This window comes from Limulus polyphemus, unplaced genomic scaffold, assembly GCF_000517525.1.
Source record: "Limulus polyphemus unplaced genomic scaffold, Limulus_polyphemus-2.1.2 Scaffold1222, whole genome shotgun sequence".
NCBI classification, from domain to species: Eukaryota; Metazoa; Arthropoda; class Merostomata; order Xiphosura; family Limulidae; genus Limulus; species Limulus polyphemus.
In genome coordinates, this window is record NW_013666832.1 from 219035 (window position 1) to 234444 (window position 15410).

Below are 15410 nucleotides of genomic sequence, written 5' to 3' on the forward strand. Positions count from 1 at the left end.
GTTTGTGCCATTGCTTTTGAACCAATATTTCAACGCGGTAGGGTGTGTCTTTAGTCTGCTCGAAATTTCATATTTTATTAGAGTAAAATACATCTTAGTTACTAAGCTTTTATAAATTATAGTGGAATTCTATGGTATTGATGTAGTAACTTATGATTTTTTAGTTATTCAAATGTATATATAAAATCTAAAAACAAGTATTTTGTTTCATATCCTCCATGTGCAAAATTTTTAAAGGCTTAGCAACATACGTCAAGCAGCAACCGAGTACAAAGGTCATAACTAGAAGAGATAATTGGTTGTTTTACGTCTTTATTTACTGTTCTATGTTTTAGGAAAAATATGTTTAAGAACTTATTTCAAAATAGCACTAATCTATATACATATATAATGTATAATAATTGAAATGTGACTGTATTTTACAAAATACTAGTTACTAAAACACAGCCAAGACAAGTTACATTGTACAGAACAAAGGTCGGTTTTATTTTATTTGATATGGTAACATGAGTGGACATGAGCCGCGTCATTGTAACTTCTGTATTGTTAACCAGGCATGGCCGAAAAGTCAATATAATAAAAATAATAAATATATATAAAAGTATAATGTCTAAACACTTATGTTTTCGTGTTATAATTTGTGTTCATTCTAGAATGAAAGAGGCATAATTTATATTTATTTCCTAATTTTTTATGGTGGTTACATGGTCAGTCAAATCTATTGAACCCATACAGAGATTAATTACTGAAAATAACAGATAAATTATAGTTTTTTCTTAAGAAACATTTTATAACTATCTCGATATTATAAAGATTTCGGGTGTGAAATTTCAAAATTTTCTGATGCATAAAAGTATTTTAAATCCTAACATGAATATTACATTGCATGATAGATAGGCAATATGCAAAAAAAAAAAAAAGACATGCGAAAAACATTGCTTTATAAATCTTAAGACTTAAAAAAAAATTTGATATTTTGTGTATGAAAGCATTGTAATGTTTACTGATAAGTTGCCAAATTTCATTAACATTCGCTTACTTATTTAAAAGTTATAGCATGAGAACTATAACAAGCACAAAATGGTCACGTGGTCGGTCCCAAGAACCGAGCCCTTGCTGAAAGAGTTAAGGCAGCCAAGACTAAATATAATACTCTAGATGTAGTCTAACCAGTGACTTATACGATGACATTATAAACTCTTTAAGCTAGTATATACAATATTTCTGAAACGGTACAATCTCTGCTCCCCCATTGATATATTGCCCTTCATTTGCCTTCTAGGCATTGGTAAACTTTTAAAACTTTTTTTGTGTCATTGCAGCAAAATGTGGTGATCACGTGACCACCCTCCACTAATCCCATTGCACCCTCTATACTAGTGCAGGTAGCTCCTTCTCCCCTTGTGGCACAATCCTCACTTTATCGATGGGCTTATTCATACGATCCTCTAGCTCTAGCCATGTATTCTGCAAGGGTAGAGGGAGCTACCTGCTCTAGCGTAGAGGGCACAATGGGATTGGTGGAGGGTGAGCACATGTTGCTGTAATAATGCAAAAAATATAAGGGTATAAAAGACTGGTGCACTTTTAAAAAGTTTACCAATGCCTAGAGGGCAAATGAAGGTCGAGATAGCTATAGGTGGAAGGGGGTAAGTACCTATTGGAAATACATTTTCAATGTCAAAAAATGTTAATTTCTGTTGATAAAACTAAAAAGCCTATTTACACTACCACTAGCAATAGCAAACTGCTTTAAATGGCTTAAGAGACTGATTAGATGAAGTCTAATTTAAAAATGAACACACAACATTATCCGAAATAGAAATAAATACAATAGAAATTATTAATGAAAATTAATAAATAAGGCAGACTATGGATAGAAATGCATAATAATGAAAATTTTTCATTTAAGCTAGATGGCAAAAGGGTCCTTAAAGTGTAAATGAGGTGCTGTTCTTCAAATTCACTTAGGCAGTGATAAGTAGGTGCAGATCTCAGAAGGACTGTTTTAAGATGTCACAAATCTAGTTTTTTTGTCATTGCAAAAGTGTTTTGGATGAAAGATCAAGATTTCAATTGATTATATGTCTTTTTTTGTACATAAACTTTGTTGTCAATTTTGCACCCTAGCTTGCAAATGTATAGTAGGTTACAAAGATTGCAAATTAAATGGTAAATGACAGATTCAGTTGTACAGGTAAAAGGATTATTATTGTGGACACAACTTTTAGAACTAATAATTAAAGTTCAATTCTTTGTATGCTGGCATGGAGGAGCCAGGAGGAGTGTCAGGGTGAACGTGGCTGTTACAGTTGGTCAAATAAGTGCATCATGAAGACAAGGGTTGTGGATATAAGCAACTACAGGTTTTGTAGTGAACTTATTTATATGGTTAGGATTAGACTAGAGGATATTAAAATTGCTTCTAATTATTTTAGTAATTTGTAGAAATATGGTGGAATGATGGGGAATCGTTAAGGTAAGTTTCTATTGGGTATTTTCCAGAGAATTTTGAAGGGTGTGAGTGCAAGTTATATTGAAAACTTTATTTAGGATAGGTTTGGGGTAGGCACAGGAAGAAAATATATTTTCAAAAACTTCTGATTTAGCAACATAGTCATCAGGATCGCTACAAATATATCATAAGTAGAGCTGGGAAATTGAATCATTTAGGTTATATAATTTATTACCTTTAAGCATCAGTTACGTTGAGTAGTGTCCCTCATAGAAATTGATTAATGTCATGAAAATATTCAAGTAATCAAAATTAGTGTTTGTTGATATTAATATTTTTGATTATTCCAACAATTCGTGAATCAAAATTAGGGTTAATTTGATTGTCGCGAAAATAATCAACTGATCAAAATTAGTGTTTCCAATTATTTACTGTTTTCAATTATTCCAACTATCTAAATATTCAGAATGGGTTAAATTCTCCATTTCCACCAAACTTACTTGCTCTGTCTTTGTTATGGCAAAGCTGCTAAGGTTATCTGCCATTAACTTTAAACTGATGACTAGAGGGAAGGCAACTTACTGGCAGCACCCTCTGCCAACTTTATGGGTTATTACATGCTAAATAAAGTGTAAATTTACCATTTTTTACTTTGTGTTATATTTCTAATACATAATTGTGTAACTGTATTATTGAATGTTGTATAAGCAGCCACATTTTATTCCAGAAACTAATAACTGTATTTCATAATGTTGTATAAGCAGGTGTAGATATAGAGGAGTAGGTGTTCCAGACCACCATCATTTTTCCAGAAATCAATAACCGTATTCTTCAATGTTGTATAAGTAGGCACAAATCTAGGTGAGGGGGTCTAGAGGGCTGAATCTCCTCCACCCATTTTTTTACAGAAATTAATTGTATTATTTAATTTTGTATTAATGAGTATACATGTAAAGGGTCCAAATCTCACTCTTCCTTTTCTTTCTTAGAAATTGATAAAAAATAGCCATATGTCAGGTACTTACTTTTTAGTTTGTAGATATTAAGTAAGTAAATACATGGGTGTGTTGGGCTAAGGATTCTTCTACAGTAGGTGTCTGTGACTTGTTGGTGATAATTTAAAAGATAAATGAACAACATGCATTCCACTTGTTTTTAAAATAATATATATATTTGGAACAAGTTAAACGTATGTACAAAAATTCCTGACACTATGTAGATCATAGTTATATCATAAACACTATATAGTTCTCTTCTTCTTGTCAAAAGTCCACTTAGTCCTCTTCAATTGCTTTAGAATTCAGTTGACAAGCTGAAATATTTTTCTCTATTTCTATTGCCAGACTATCCGTGTATAGTTCACTTACATTATCGTTGAGTTACTGCAGTTGTATCCTGTATTTCAAAAATCCTCTGCTTCCTTTTTGTATTTCCAAGAATTGTCTACCTTTTGTCAAAGTCCACTCAGGCTAGTTCAATTACTTTAGAACACCATTTGAGGAGACAACTTATTCTCCTTACCTCTTTGAAATTGTTCACTTCCATGATGATTAACTTTGTGTTTAACTTTTTTCAAAACACAAGTATAAATGTGAATATATTAGCCTTATAATAAACATAAGTTGTTAATTTACCATTGCCTATGGTGATCTCTATATCAAAATAAGAGAGGTTGTTTGTGGAAATGTGCCAGTAAAACTTAAGGATGGATGAACTTTTGAAAAGAAGGCAATAAATGAGTGGAGTTCAGTTTGGTTACTTACAAAGATACCAAAAACATTGTCAATATATCTAGCATACAGACTGTGCTTTTTTTATTCTGAAAGATTGAGGGAACTTTGAAAAAAAAATTGGGGTTTTGGGTAACCTACAAATAAATCAGCATATGAAGGACTTATCTTTAGTGCCCATGGAAATGCTGCAATCTTGCATAGGATATTTTCTATTAAAAACTGAAAATATTGAGATACAAAACAAGTACTATAAGTTTCAGGATGGTATCAGTTGAAGGTTTGGGTATATTTCATATATCAAGAAAGCACTTAGGAGCTTTTAAGCCATTGATGTGAGGAATAACAGTGTAAAGGCTTGTTCTGTTGCCAGTAAGAGTTAGAAGAGTCTGAGGGAAAGGTAAAACCATCTAATAGCTGAAGTCTCTAATGTGAGGAGGTAACAATTGTAGAATGGGAGAGAATGTCTTTGAGAAAACTAGTGATCAATTCTGTCAGGTAGCTATAAGTTGAGACAGGTGCTTTTATTGGATTGTTAGGTTTATGAATTTTGAGAAGAATATAATAAACAGACAGTCAAATTCAAAATTGAACAAGATTATGAACTTAGAGAGGTCAGTTTTTTCTTAAATAGGCTTGTTTATAGTGTTAAGAATTTGAGTTTGTAGACTTGCTTAAGGTTTATCATCAGTTATAGGTAGGTGAAAAGAAGTATAGATAACTGTTTATCAGCTTTGGCCATGTAGAGTTGGAAATTTATTGGAAGATTTCATCACAGTATCAGTTATTGATTTTAAATTGGACAATGAAAGATGATGTTCTTTAGATATGTTGATCGAAAATGTTGAAGCAGAAAAGTCAGTATGTCTACTTTGTTCATGTCAAGTCAAAATATAATAGGCAATGGCAGGAAATTCCCTGATCTCAGGTGTTTTTTGTTTCATTTTTTGTTGATGTGTTCTAACAGTGAAGCTAGTTTTCATTCACTTCAAGAGATTGTATAGCATCATCCTTGGGGACAATGTTTGGATTTGGAGAGTTTTAAGAACACTGGGATGTATCAGAATAGTGGTGACTTTGTAGATGAACATGCAAGAAGAATTGTTCAACATTTTAAAGAATTGTAAGTTTGACAGTTTTAGTTTTGGTTGGGATGAAACCCAGTCTTTTGGATAAAACAGATTTTTCTGCTGTAGATAAAGGAAGATCAGATGGAATGGATTGAGGATTTAAGATTCACTGAAAGATTTTGGACAAGATTTTTGCTAAGAATTGAGTTGAAAGAAGCCTTAGAGAAGAACTTTCTTCTGTTTGATTCTTCACATAGTGAAAAATTTGGCATTTAGGAGATAGACCTGCCTGTGAATTTAACTAACAATGTCATGGGTCCAAATCTCATATAATGCACATTGTTATATATGAAACTGTTTAGAGATAGTGGAACAGAAAAATTTAATTTGGTGTTGTAAAACTGTTTTATTGTTTGTAATATCTAGAAAAGAATATGGATTTCAATACTGTTGCTAATAGCACTGTCTAGAGACAGTGGAATGGAGTTGTAAATATTGTTAACTTAATTATAGTTTTATTGGTTGTAGTCTTTATAGAGAAGAACATGGAATTAAATATTGTTTTGTTGTTTAAAGCACTGTCTAGAGACAGTGGAATGGTGCTGTATGTTTATACTAAGTATTATTTTGTTGTTTATAGCACTGTCTAGAGACAGTGGAATGATGCTATGAATAAATTTTCCTCTGCCAATGAAGGTGGCAGTAGTTATGTATTTACCCCCTGTGTGTGTGTTTGTTTGTAAGTAAGATTTCTCAAAAATGGCGGAATGGATTTAGATGAAAGTTGGTATACATTTGTACAATGATTCAATTTATAAGTGATTAGTTTTTGGAGGGTCAAGGTCACAAAAATCCAAAAAAATCCCCATCTGTTAACATGGGGACTGATTTTCCACACAATTTTTTGCTCTATAACTCAGTCAAAAATGATCGGATTTTGGTGAAAATTGGTGGACATATGTAGAATGTTACTCCTCATTGTCCTGCCAAAAGTGGTCTGTGTTCCATTGATCACGACAGACATATGAACAGATTTTCATATTTTTTTAGGGCCGAATATGTTCAATGCTGCATGGCATTGGTATGAGTTCTACTGAATGCCTCTCTAGTTAAATGTGGTTTTATTGTTTGTAATATATTTAAAAAAAGATTGAATTAAATATTATTGTTTTTATGACCCTCTAGGAACAGAGGAATGGTATTGTATGTTTACATTAAATATTGTTTTGTTGTTTATAGCACTGTCTAGAGACAGTAGAATGATACTATATGTTTACACTAAATATTGTTTTGTTGTTTATAGCACTGTCTAGAGATAATTGAATGATAATGTATGTTTACACGAAATATTGTTTTGTTGTTTATAGTACTGTCTAGAGACAGTGGAATAGTACTGTATGTTTACATTAAATGTTGTTTTGTTGTTTATAGCACTGTCTAGAGACAGTGGAATGATACTGTATGTTTACATTAAATATAGTTTTGTTGTTTATAGCACTGTCTAGAGACAGTGGAATGCTACTGTATGTTTACACTAAATATTGTTTTGTTGTTTATAGTACTGTCTAGAGACAGTGGAATGGTACTGTATGTTTACATTAAATATTGTTTTATTGTTTATAGTACTGTCTAGAGACAGTGGAATGGTACTGTATGTCTACACTAAATATTGTTTTGTTGTTTATAGCACTGTCTAGAGACAGTGGAATAATACTGTATGTTTACACTAAATATTGTTTTGTTGTTTATAGCACTGTCTAGAGACAGTGGAATGGTACTGTATGTTTACACTAAATATTGTTTTGTTGTTTGTAGTACTGTCTAGAGACAGTGGAATGGTGCTGTAAGGAAGATGTACAAGTGGAATATTGTTAAACTGTGTGGGTCTCCTGGTGTGGAAGTCCAGAGAGTAGTTTTGTATGATACCACTATACAAAATCATGGAAGAAAACTGTTCACCATTTTTGTTGATGGAGAGCCCTCTTGTTTTGTGGGTATGTATGTTTTATTTATGAAGATTTGAAAGAGCCAGTTTTGTTTCTCTGAAAATTTCTGTATTTTAGTATTGAAAATGAAGCTTTTAACCTTTGATCAAATCAGAACGTTTTTGCCCATACTTTTGTATTATCACCTTGTATTTTGGCAGTTTATTTACAATAATTATGTGTTGTTTGTTTCCTATGAATTATATATTGTTATACAAATGGAAATCAGGAGATTCTGGAAATATAAAGAGTTCAAACTTGTGTGAGGAGGTACTAATACATATTTAGTAGTTAGAAAATGTAAAATATATTGGTCTCACCATATTCTTGATTAAGTAAAAGTTGAGAGGTTTAATTGTTCTCTATGGAATCGTATTTATTTCTATCTTCAGCTGAAAGTGATTGCAGGAGAAAAGCATGTGGACTATGAACAACTATGTGAGGGGTTACTACTCCTGGGTGTCTGGCAGCAAATGTAAGTGTCTGTTGTTAAACCAAGTGGCTTATACTTTGAACATTAGACTTTGTGAAAAATACTCTTTTAAAGTTCATTTAATGCAGTTGTGAATTAAGACTGAACTTTAAATGTTCCAGGGTAAGATGATTCTACTAAACACTGGGTTAATTCAATCTAAACTGGCTGAAGTCCAAAATTTTTATTCCTTTTTAAACTGTTTTATTGTTTAAATTCAATAGTGCATTTCATGCATGTTTGAAAGTGCTTTTCTTTAGGATTAAATAAACTTCATGTATAATAGTTGATAAGAGATACACTATCAAGTTTGAATTATATACAAAAAAAGCTCCAATATACAATAGTAAAGAACTTATAAGAATTTCTTTTCTTATTAGAACTTAAATTCTTTAAATTAGATTTTCAGTACCATTAAATGTTAACACTATTATACTATGTTAAACATGTTTGTACAAGGTATTGGTTAACCCTATAATGTTTTTTAGAGTTTTTTGTTCTGTTGTTTTTTTTAGAGATCCTCTATCAGCAGTTGGAGAAGTAACCACCGGTTCTACAGACATCTGTGTTCGTCTTCGCAACTACAGTTGCCTAATCAGTAATATAAGGACTTTTTATGAGGTATATATATATATATTATTCAGTTAGTGTAAGAAAGTTTGATGAGTTTGTTGAAATTTATATATTTTTATTTTTTAATCCTTGAATGAAGCTCTTTGCACAGTAAGGCCTGGACATAACTACTTGTATATTGATACTTAGTTGATTACTTTACTTACTTTAGGCCCTACTTGCCTAGTGACACAAAGAGCCCCTCCATAAACTCAGTCCAAGCATGTTGATCCCAAGCTGAATCTGTGACATCAACTCGCTGATTTCTAGCTACCCTTCTCATAGGGCTCGGCATGGCCAGATGGTTAGGGTGCTCGACTCGCAATCGGAGAGACACAGTTTTAAATCCCTGTCCCACCAAGCATGCTCACCCTTTCAGCCATGGGGGGGGGGGGGTTATAAAGTAATGGTCAATCCCACTATTTGATGGTAGTGTTGGCAGTGGGTGGTGATGACTACCTGCCTTCCCTCTAGTCTTTCACTGCTAAATTAGGAATGACTTGTGCAGATAGCCCTTGTGTGGTTTTGTGTGAAATTCAAAACTAATCAAACAAACCCTTCTCATAATGCCAGTCCATGTTGGTTTTGGTCTACCTTTTCTTTGAGTTCCATGAGGTCTCCATTTAACTGCTTAATTGATGATTTTTTTTACTGTCCCTTCACATCACATGTCCAATTGATTTCCATTGAGACTTCTTCATATCATCATCAATCCAGGGTAATTGTGTCACTTCTCTAATATATTGCACACATACACAATCTATAAGTCTGACTCCGAGGATTGTTCTTAGAACTTTTTTCTTTTCAAGTTTTACAAATATGGCACACAATCTTTCATTGTTCATAAAGTAATGGTCAATCCCACTATTTGATGGTAGTGTTGGCAGTGGGTGGTGATGACTACCTGCCTTCCCTCTAGTCTTTCACTACTAAATTAGGAATGACTTGTGCAGATAGCCCTTGTGTGGTTTTGTGTGAAATTCAAAACTAATCAAACAAACCCTTCTCATAATGCCAGTCCATGTTGGTTTTGGTCTACCTTTTCTTTGAGTTCCATGAGGTCTCCATTTAACTGCTGAATTGATGATTTTTTTTACTGTCCCTTCACATCACATGTCCAATTGATTTCCATTGAGACTTCTTCATATCATCATCAATCCAGGGTAATTGTGTCACTTCTCTAATATATTGCACATATACACAATCTATAAGTCTGACTCCGAGGATTGTTCTTAGAACTTTTTTCTTTTCAAGTTTTACAAATATGCCACACAATCTTTCATTGTTCTACCGACTTTCATATCTATACAGAAGAACTGATCCAACTAGTGTAATATATAGATGAACCTTAGTGTCGATTCAGAGTCTGTGAGACTTCCACGCTCAATCAGAATCTAATGTAGGATTTAATGGCCAACAGTGCATTGCTATAAATCAACATGGATTTTGAACTCTGTTCAAACAGAGATGTATATTACCTGTTATTCTGATTAGAACATTAGTAAGTACCATAAATGTTATAGAGGTTCAGTTCTATAGAATATTACTAAATGCATATAATAGTAATTATTTAAACCAAAATATTAAATCAACATGGATTTTGAACTCTGTTCAAACAGAGATGTAAATTACCTGTTATTCTGATTAGAACATTACTAAATGCATATAATAGTAATTATTTAAACCAAAATATTAAAGATGATTAAATGTTATACAGGTTCAACTATAGAACATTACTAAGTATATGTAATGGTATATTATTTAAACCAAAATATTAAGGATCATTAAATGTTATATGGGTTCAACTATAGAACATTACTAAGTATATATAATGGTATATTATTTAAACCAAAATATTAAGGATCATTAAATGTTATACAGGTTCAACTATAGAACATTACTAAGTATATGTAATGGTATATTATTTAAACCAAAATATTAAGGATCATTAAATGTTATACAGATTTAAGTATAGAATGTTAATTAAGTATGGAAATGGTATATTAAATAAACCAAAATATTGAGGATCATTAAATGCTATACAGATTCAACTATGCAATGTTAATTAAGTACGTAAATGGTATATTACATATTCAAAGATGTTCAAACTGATAAAACAAATAATGTATTTTGAATTTGGAGCATTTCAATAACAAATAGTAAGGTACAGCATTAGGATACCAAAAAAGGGCCACTTTCTTAATTCACCATAGTTGATATAAATGTCAAATATTAACATCCTTGTAAATCCATAAAAAGTATTAAATATTTATTCTTTATAAATATCGGTGATTGTGCTATTTTTTTTATTTTATTTTTTTGCCCATGCATTCCAAAATGTACATGCCAAATATTTGCATCCCATTTTTCAGGAGCTGTATTCATATACTCAGCTGAACTTATGAACAGAATCATGCCATTCTGTTGATATGTGCACTTTTCATCATGTAGACATCACTATATATATATAACTCCATGATCTTTTGGCCTGAATCTGATAGCTGTGGAAATGAGGTCATCCTAAACCATATATTGGTCAGGATCATGCTTTGACACATTTCCTGCACTAAATTATGCCAGTTATTCATTTATTGCAAGTTTTTGAACAATAAGAAGTAAATTCATGTGTGTGTGATTTTGGCTAATTTTATTACAGTTCAAAGAAAAAAGTGTTGATTATGTTGTTCTCTGATTTTAAGAAATTAGTACTATAAATAGATATGAATTTAGACTACATCTTATTCAAAGCTGATAATAAGTTGCGTAGCTCATCAGAAAAAAGGATATATGCATAATTAAAATTTAGAATTTACTTGTATTGAATTTGATTTGTAATTTGTATTACTATTGTTTTCATAAAACGTATGTTGATAGTTTTAACATTTTTGAAAAGTATTACTTTAGTTACTAACTTAAAATCCTATCAGGTTTAACTCGTACAAGTTGTAGAACTGGTTTTCATAAAATATTTTCATTTCTTACAGCATAGGTTTATTTTCTAAACTTAATTCAGATTTGAATAAAAAGTAAGTACTCAGTGTCAAGGTTTTTGGATTGTATAAGTTGTAGAAATTGTGTCAGGATCAATGTGAAAATATTTTCTGACATATTACAAAATTAATAACATTGTAACATTCTTTTTTTTTTTTTTTGGAGAGACGTATTTAATTGAAAATCAAAAAAGAATTAGATGAAAAAAACAATAGTTAATCAGTTATAACTAACAATAGTTAATCAGTTATAACCGTAACACAGTTTATTACACACTTTAAAGACCACTAACATTGTGTGTCTCAAATGAAGTTATAATACATAGTTAAAGTCAGTACTGTCTGTATTAGCGAGTTGCATGTCTGTAGTTAAAATGTTTGTCGTTTGGCCCTTTCTGAAAAAAAAACAACCCAAAAAAAAGTGTTGTCTTCACTGTATTTTGCAGTCAAGTGGCTTCTTGACAAAGTTGGGAATGCAGTTATAGAACTTTTTGATGAACATTTAATAAAAATGAAATTCTAAAGTGATAGAAAAACTAAATCATATTTTACAAGCTGAGGTACCTGTCCTTTGTCTGGGTTATGGACTTTAAAACAAATGTGGGGGTGGATGCTATGGTAAATAACACAAAAATCCTAACTTTCACACAATGTATTTTTAATATTTTAACAGTATTCATTATTACCTCACCAAAAGTTTTGTACAAGGTTTAAGAATTCAATATGTACTTAAAAACATGGTATATACTGTGTGATGGTCAGAGTTACTTTGTATTAAGAGGTAGCAGCCAAAGTAGTGGTGGTAGGGGTGCTTTCTGTTACTTACTTTCAACAACCAGCTCTTAATGTCCTTCCACAGTGTTTTACTTGATTAACTGATTGACGGTCATTGGCTGCAGAAGTGTATTATGGGCTGAAGTTGAAACGTCACGGGTCAAAGTAGGAAGTGGGTATAACTTAAAATCAGCCTTATGGTGGCTGTTGGAATAGAAACTTCGGCTGAGTTTTTGTATTATTGCAATAGTGGCAGTCATATTTTTTCATTGCATTCCTCCATAGAGAGTGCTAGCACACTCTCTGAGATATATTTAAGAGTTTATGTACTCTCCCCCACACTTCGTGTATGTTGTGTTATAGAAATTTTAATACATTTCTTTTGTGTGTGTAAAGACGTAGCACCATCTATGAATGTAGTTAACATTGACTTGCATCAAAGATAATAAATGCTCAATAAAAGCAATAATGGAAGTGGAGGGAGTTGTTAACTCCCCATTAACATGCCCCTTGTTCCAAACTATCATCCCACAAAGTTTGGTTGAGATTGGCCCAGTGACCTAGGAGTAGTTAGATAAAGGACATACAGACAGATATACATATTTTTGTGCTTTATATATAGATGAATTTCTAAGTCAAAATAAATGAAATTAAGTATTTAGTAAGTTGGTTCTAAGCTTAATGCAATTTGATTAAATATTTCCACTGTCAGAAGGATCAGAAGGAAACAAAGTCTAAGAATATCAATGACATCCTCCCAGTCTGGATTGGGTTAAGACCCATCATCTTACTTTATTATTGTATCCATTTATTATATTTACAAGTCCCATGAATACAGAATGAGCCTTATTTCATCTAATTGATTTATTTTGTGTCTAAGATGCAAAGTTTGCATTAACGTGACCAGTGAATATTATTAGTGTTTTTATAGTGTAGTGAAAAACTAAATTAATTTTTCAGTACATACATTTTGAGCAGATATGTTTAAGTATGTAATGATTATTAAAGATTGAAGCATTGTCTGTAAATGTACTTGTTTTCCTAAGCTCAAGAAATACCTCTTCCATGACACTAATATACTTAACCTTTTGCTTACTGTAGGGTGTACTTAATATTCATTCTATTTCTATTCCGAGGGTTCATATGAGTATACTGTGGTTAAGTTTTTCACATTAAATCCAATGATATATGATTTGTATATCATTCAATGAAGTATAAAATATTTCCTATTTTATCAAATTTCCCTGATTTCTGGGAACACAATGTGCCTGGTCATAAAAGTGTTGAATAAGCATTCTGTGCTCAGTGAAGGCCGGTGCTGAATAGCAGGGGCACAAACAGAATCCATACACACAATGTGTGGTTATCAGTTGCAGATGTCACAAGAAGAAAATTTCTTTCGTGACAAAGTAAGGTGTTCCATGATCATTAGGACTTGTTTATTGTTGAGTTCATTTAAGAAAACTGCAATTTACATCTACAACACAATAAAGCAGGAAACCTGTTGATATTGTAAAGATGTTACTATTAATTTATTTGTTAATGCTATTAAAAGTATTAATTTCAAAGTCGAAGTATTGCTTATTCGAACTTTGATTTTCAGTATGCTGTTTTCTCAGTTTTCAGTGAAGTAACATCCAAAGACATTGTTGATTTTATTTCAGAGTGTATTGGGACAGTTACTCTTGATGCCTCTCCCAGACATACTATCTATTGTGAAGAACCCAAATGCTGGTAAGGAATACTGTGTTGCTGACATGTCATCATGTTTCTGTTCACACTAGTAGCACGTATATTGTAAGTTAGAGGTTATTCCATTATTTCATATGGTTTAGATGAAAATTTTACCAAAATGGTGCATCAAATAGTGAAGTATCCAAAAAAAATGCTCCTCCTTGTTTGAATAAGATTAAAACTTTCACAAACTTTATTTGAAGAACTAACATTTTTGTGTATGTTATTCATTTTTAACCTTCAAGGTGGGTGTTGAACTCTTGTGTAAAGTATATGTTTTGTGGGAGAACATCTGCATGTAACAGCTGAGAAAGCTCTACTGGCCATTCATATATAGTGAATTTGTAATTTCTGTAATGTACTTTCTTGAATGATTCACATGAAAGTTGTTATTAACACTTTGCATAGCAAATCTTATCTAGTTATAATGGTTTCAGTTTGGTTTTGAGACTCAGAAGAAAAAGTTGCTTTCTACAGATTAACATAAACACCAACTGTAGGTTAAGATAGCCCAAAAATATTCCTATTTTTTTGTTTAGTGTGATACATGCCTTATTACCAAGTTTGGGACAAGATAAACTAATAATTCTGGGCTCAAGAACTAAGTACCCTAAACAGGGAATGCTGATCCATGTTTGTCCCAAAACCATCTTTAATTAATGTTTTCTTTGTTACAGTTTCTCTGAATCTTTTTATACTAAATCTAGTATTGTACAATTTTTTATAGAATTCATTTTTTTTCTTTTATTAAGAACTACAAGAGATTAACAAAGACACTTTGCAATTTGCAGAACAAAGTGTGGGGGCCATGAAACAGTTGATATTACTAATTTTGGGTGCTGCAGTCCAGTGTGAACAAAAGGAAAACTTCATAGAGGCAATCAAAACTTTGGACCTTGATGCTCAGCATGCAATGGTTCAGTACATTCAACAGGTAGATAACCCTTGTAATTTAGTTTGTTCAATGGGTGGAAAACCCTTATAATTTAGTATATTTAACATGTAGATAACCCTTATAGTTTAGTTTGTTCAACAGGTAGATAACCCTCATAGTTTAGTTTGTTCAACAGGTAGATAACCCTCATAGTTTAGTTTGTTCAACAGGTAGATAACCCTTATAGTTTAGTTTGTTCAACAGGTAGATAACCCTTGTAGTTTAGTTTGTTCAACAGGTACATAACCCTTATAGTAGACAACCCTTATAGTTCAGCATGTTCAACATTTAGATAACCCATATAGTTTAGTGTATTCAACAGGTAGATAACCATTATAGTTCAGTATGTTGAATGCATAGATAACTTTTGTAGTTCAGTAAATTCAACTGGTAGATAACCATTATAGTTCAGTATGTTTAACATGTAGGTAACCTTTGTAGTTCAGTAAGTTCAACAGGTAGGTAATGATTATAGTTCAGTATGTTGAATGCATAGATAACTTTTGTAGTTCAGTAAGTTCAACAGGTAGATAACCATTATAGTTCAGTATGTTGAATGCATAGATAACTTTTGTAGTTCAGTAAGTTCAACAGGTAGATAACCATTATAGTTCAGTATGTTGAATGCATAGATAACTTTTGTAGTTCAGTAAG

The 15410-nt window shown here is 31.9% G+C and overlaps 1 protein-coding gene across 3 annotated transcripts in view; it reads left to right on the forward strand.

The window, feature by feature from the left end:
- The window catches only part of LOC106462672 (girdin-like), an 80120-nt gene that overhangs the window by 19818 nt on the left and 44892 nt on the right, over positions 1 to 15410 (forward strand). For 2 of the 3 annotated variants that reach the window (XM_022390000.1, XM_013922617.2), the window contains 5 exons: positions 7071 to 7249; positions 7633 to 7715; positions 8228 to 8333; positions 13753 to 13822; positions 14614 to 14756. In XM_022390000.1, coding sequence (XP_022245708.1) covers positions 7175 to 7249; positions 7633 to 7715; positions 8228 to 8333; positions 13753 to 13822; positions 14614 to 14756 — 477 coding nt within the window. In that variant the 5' untranslated portion in view covers positions 7071 to 7174. Of the gene's footprint in view, positions 1 to 2273; positions 2367 to 7070; positions 7250 to 7632; positions 7716 to 8227; positions 8334 to 13752; positions 13823 to 14613; positions 14757 to 15410 lie in introns of all 3 variants that reach the window. The other variant, XM_022390001.1, reaches the window with a different exon arrangement.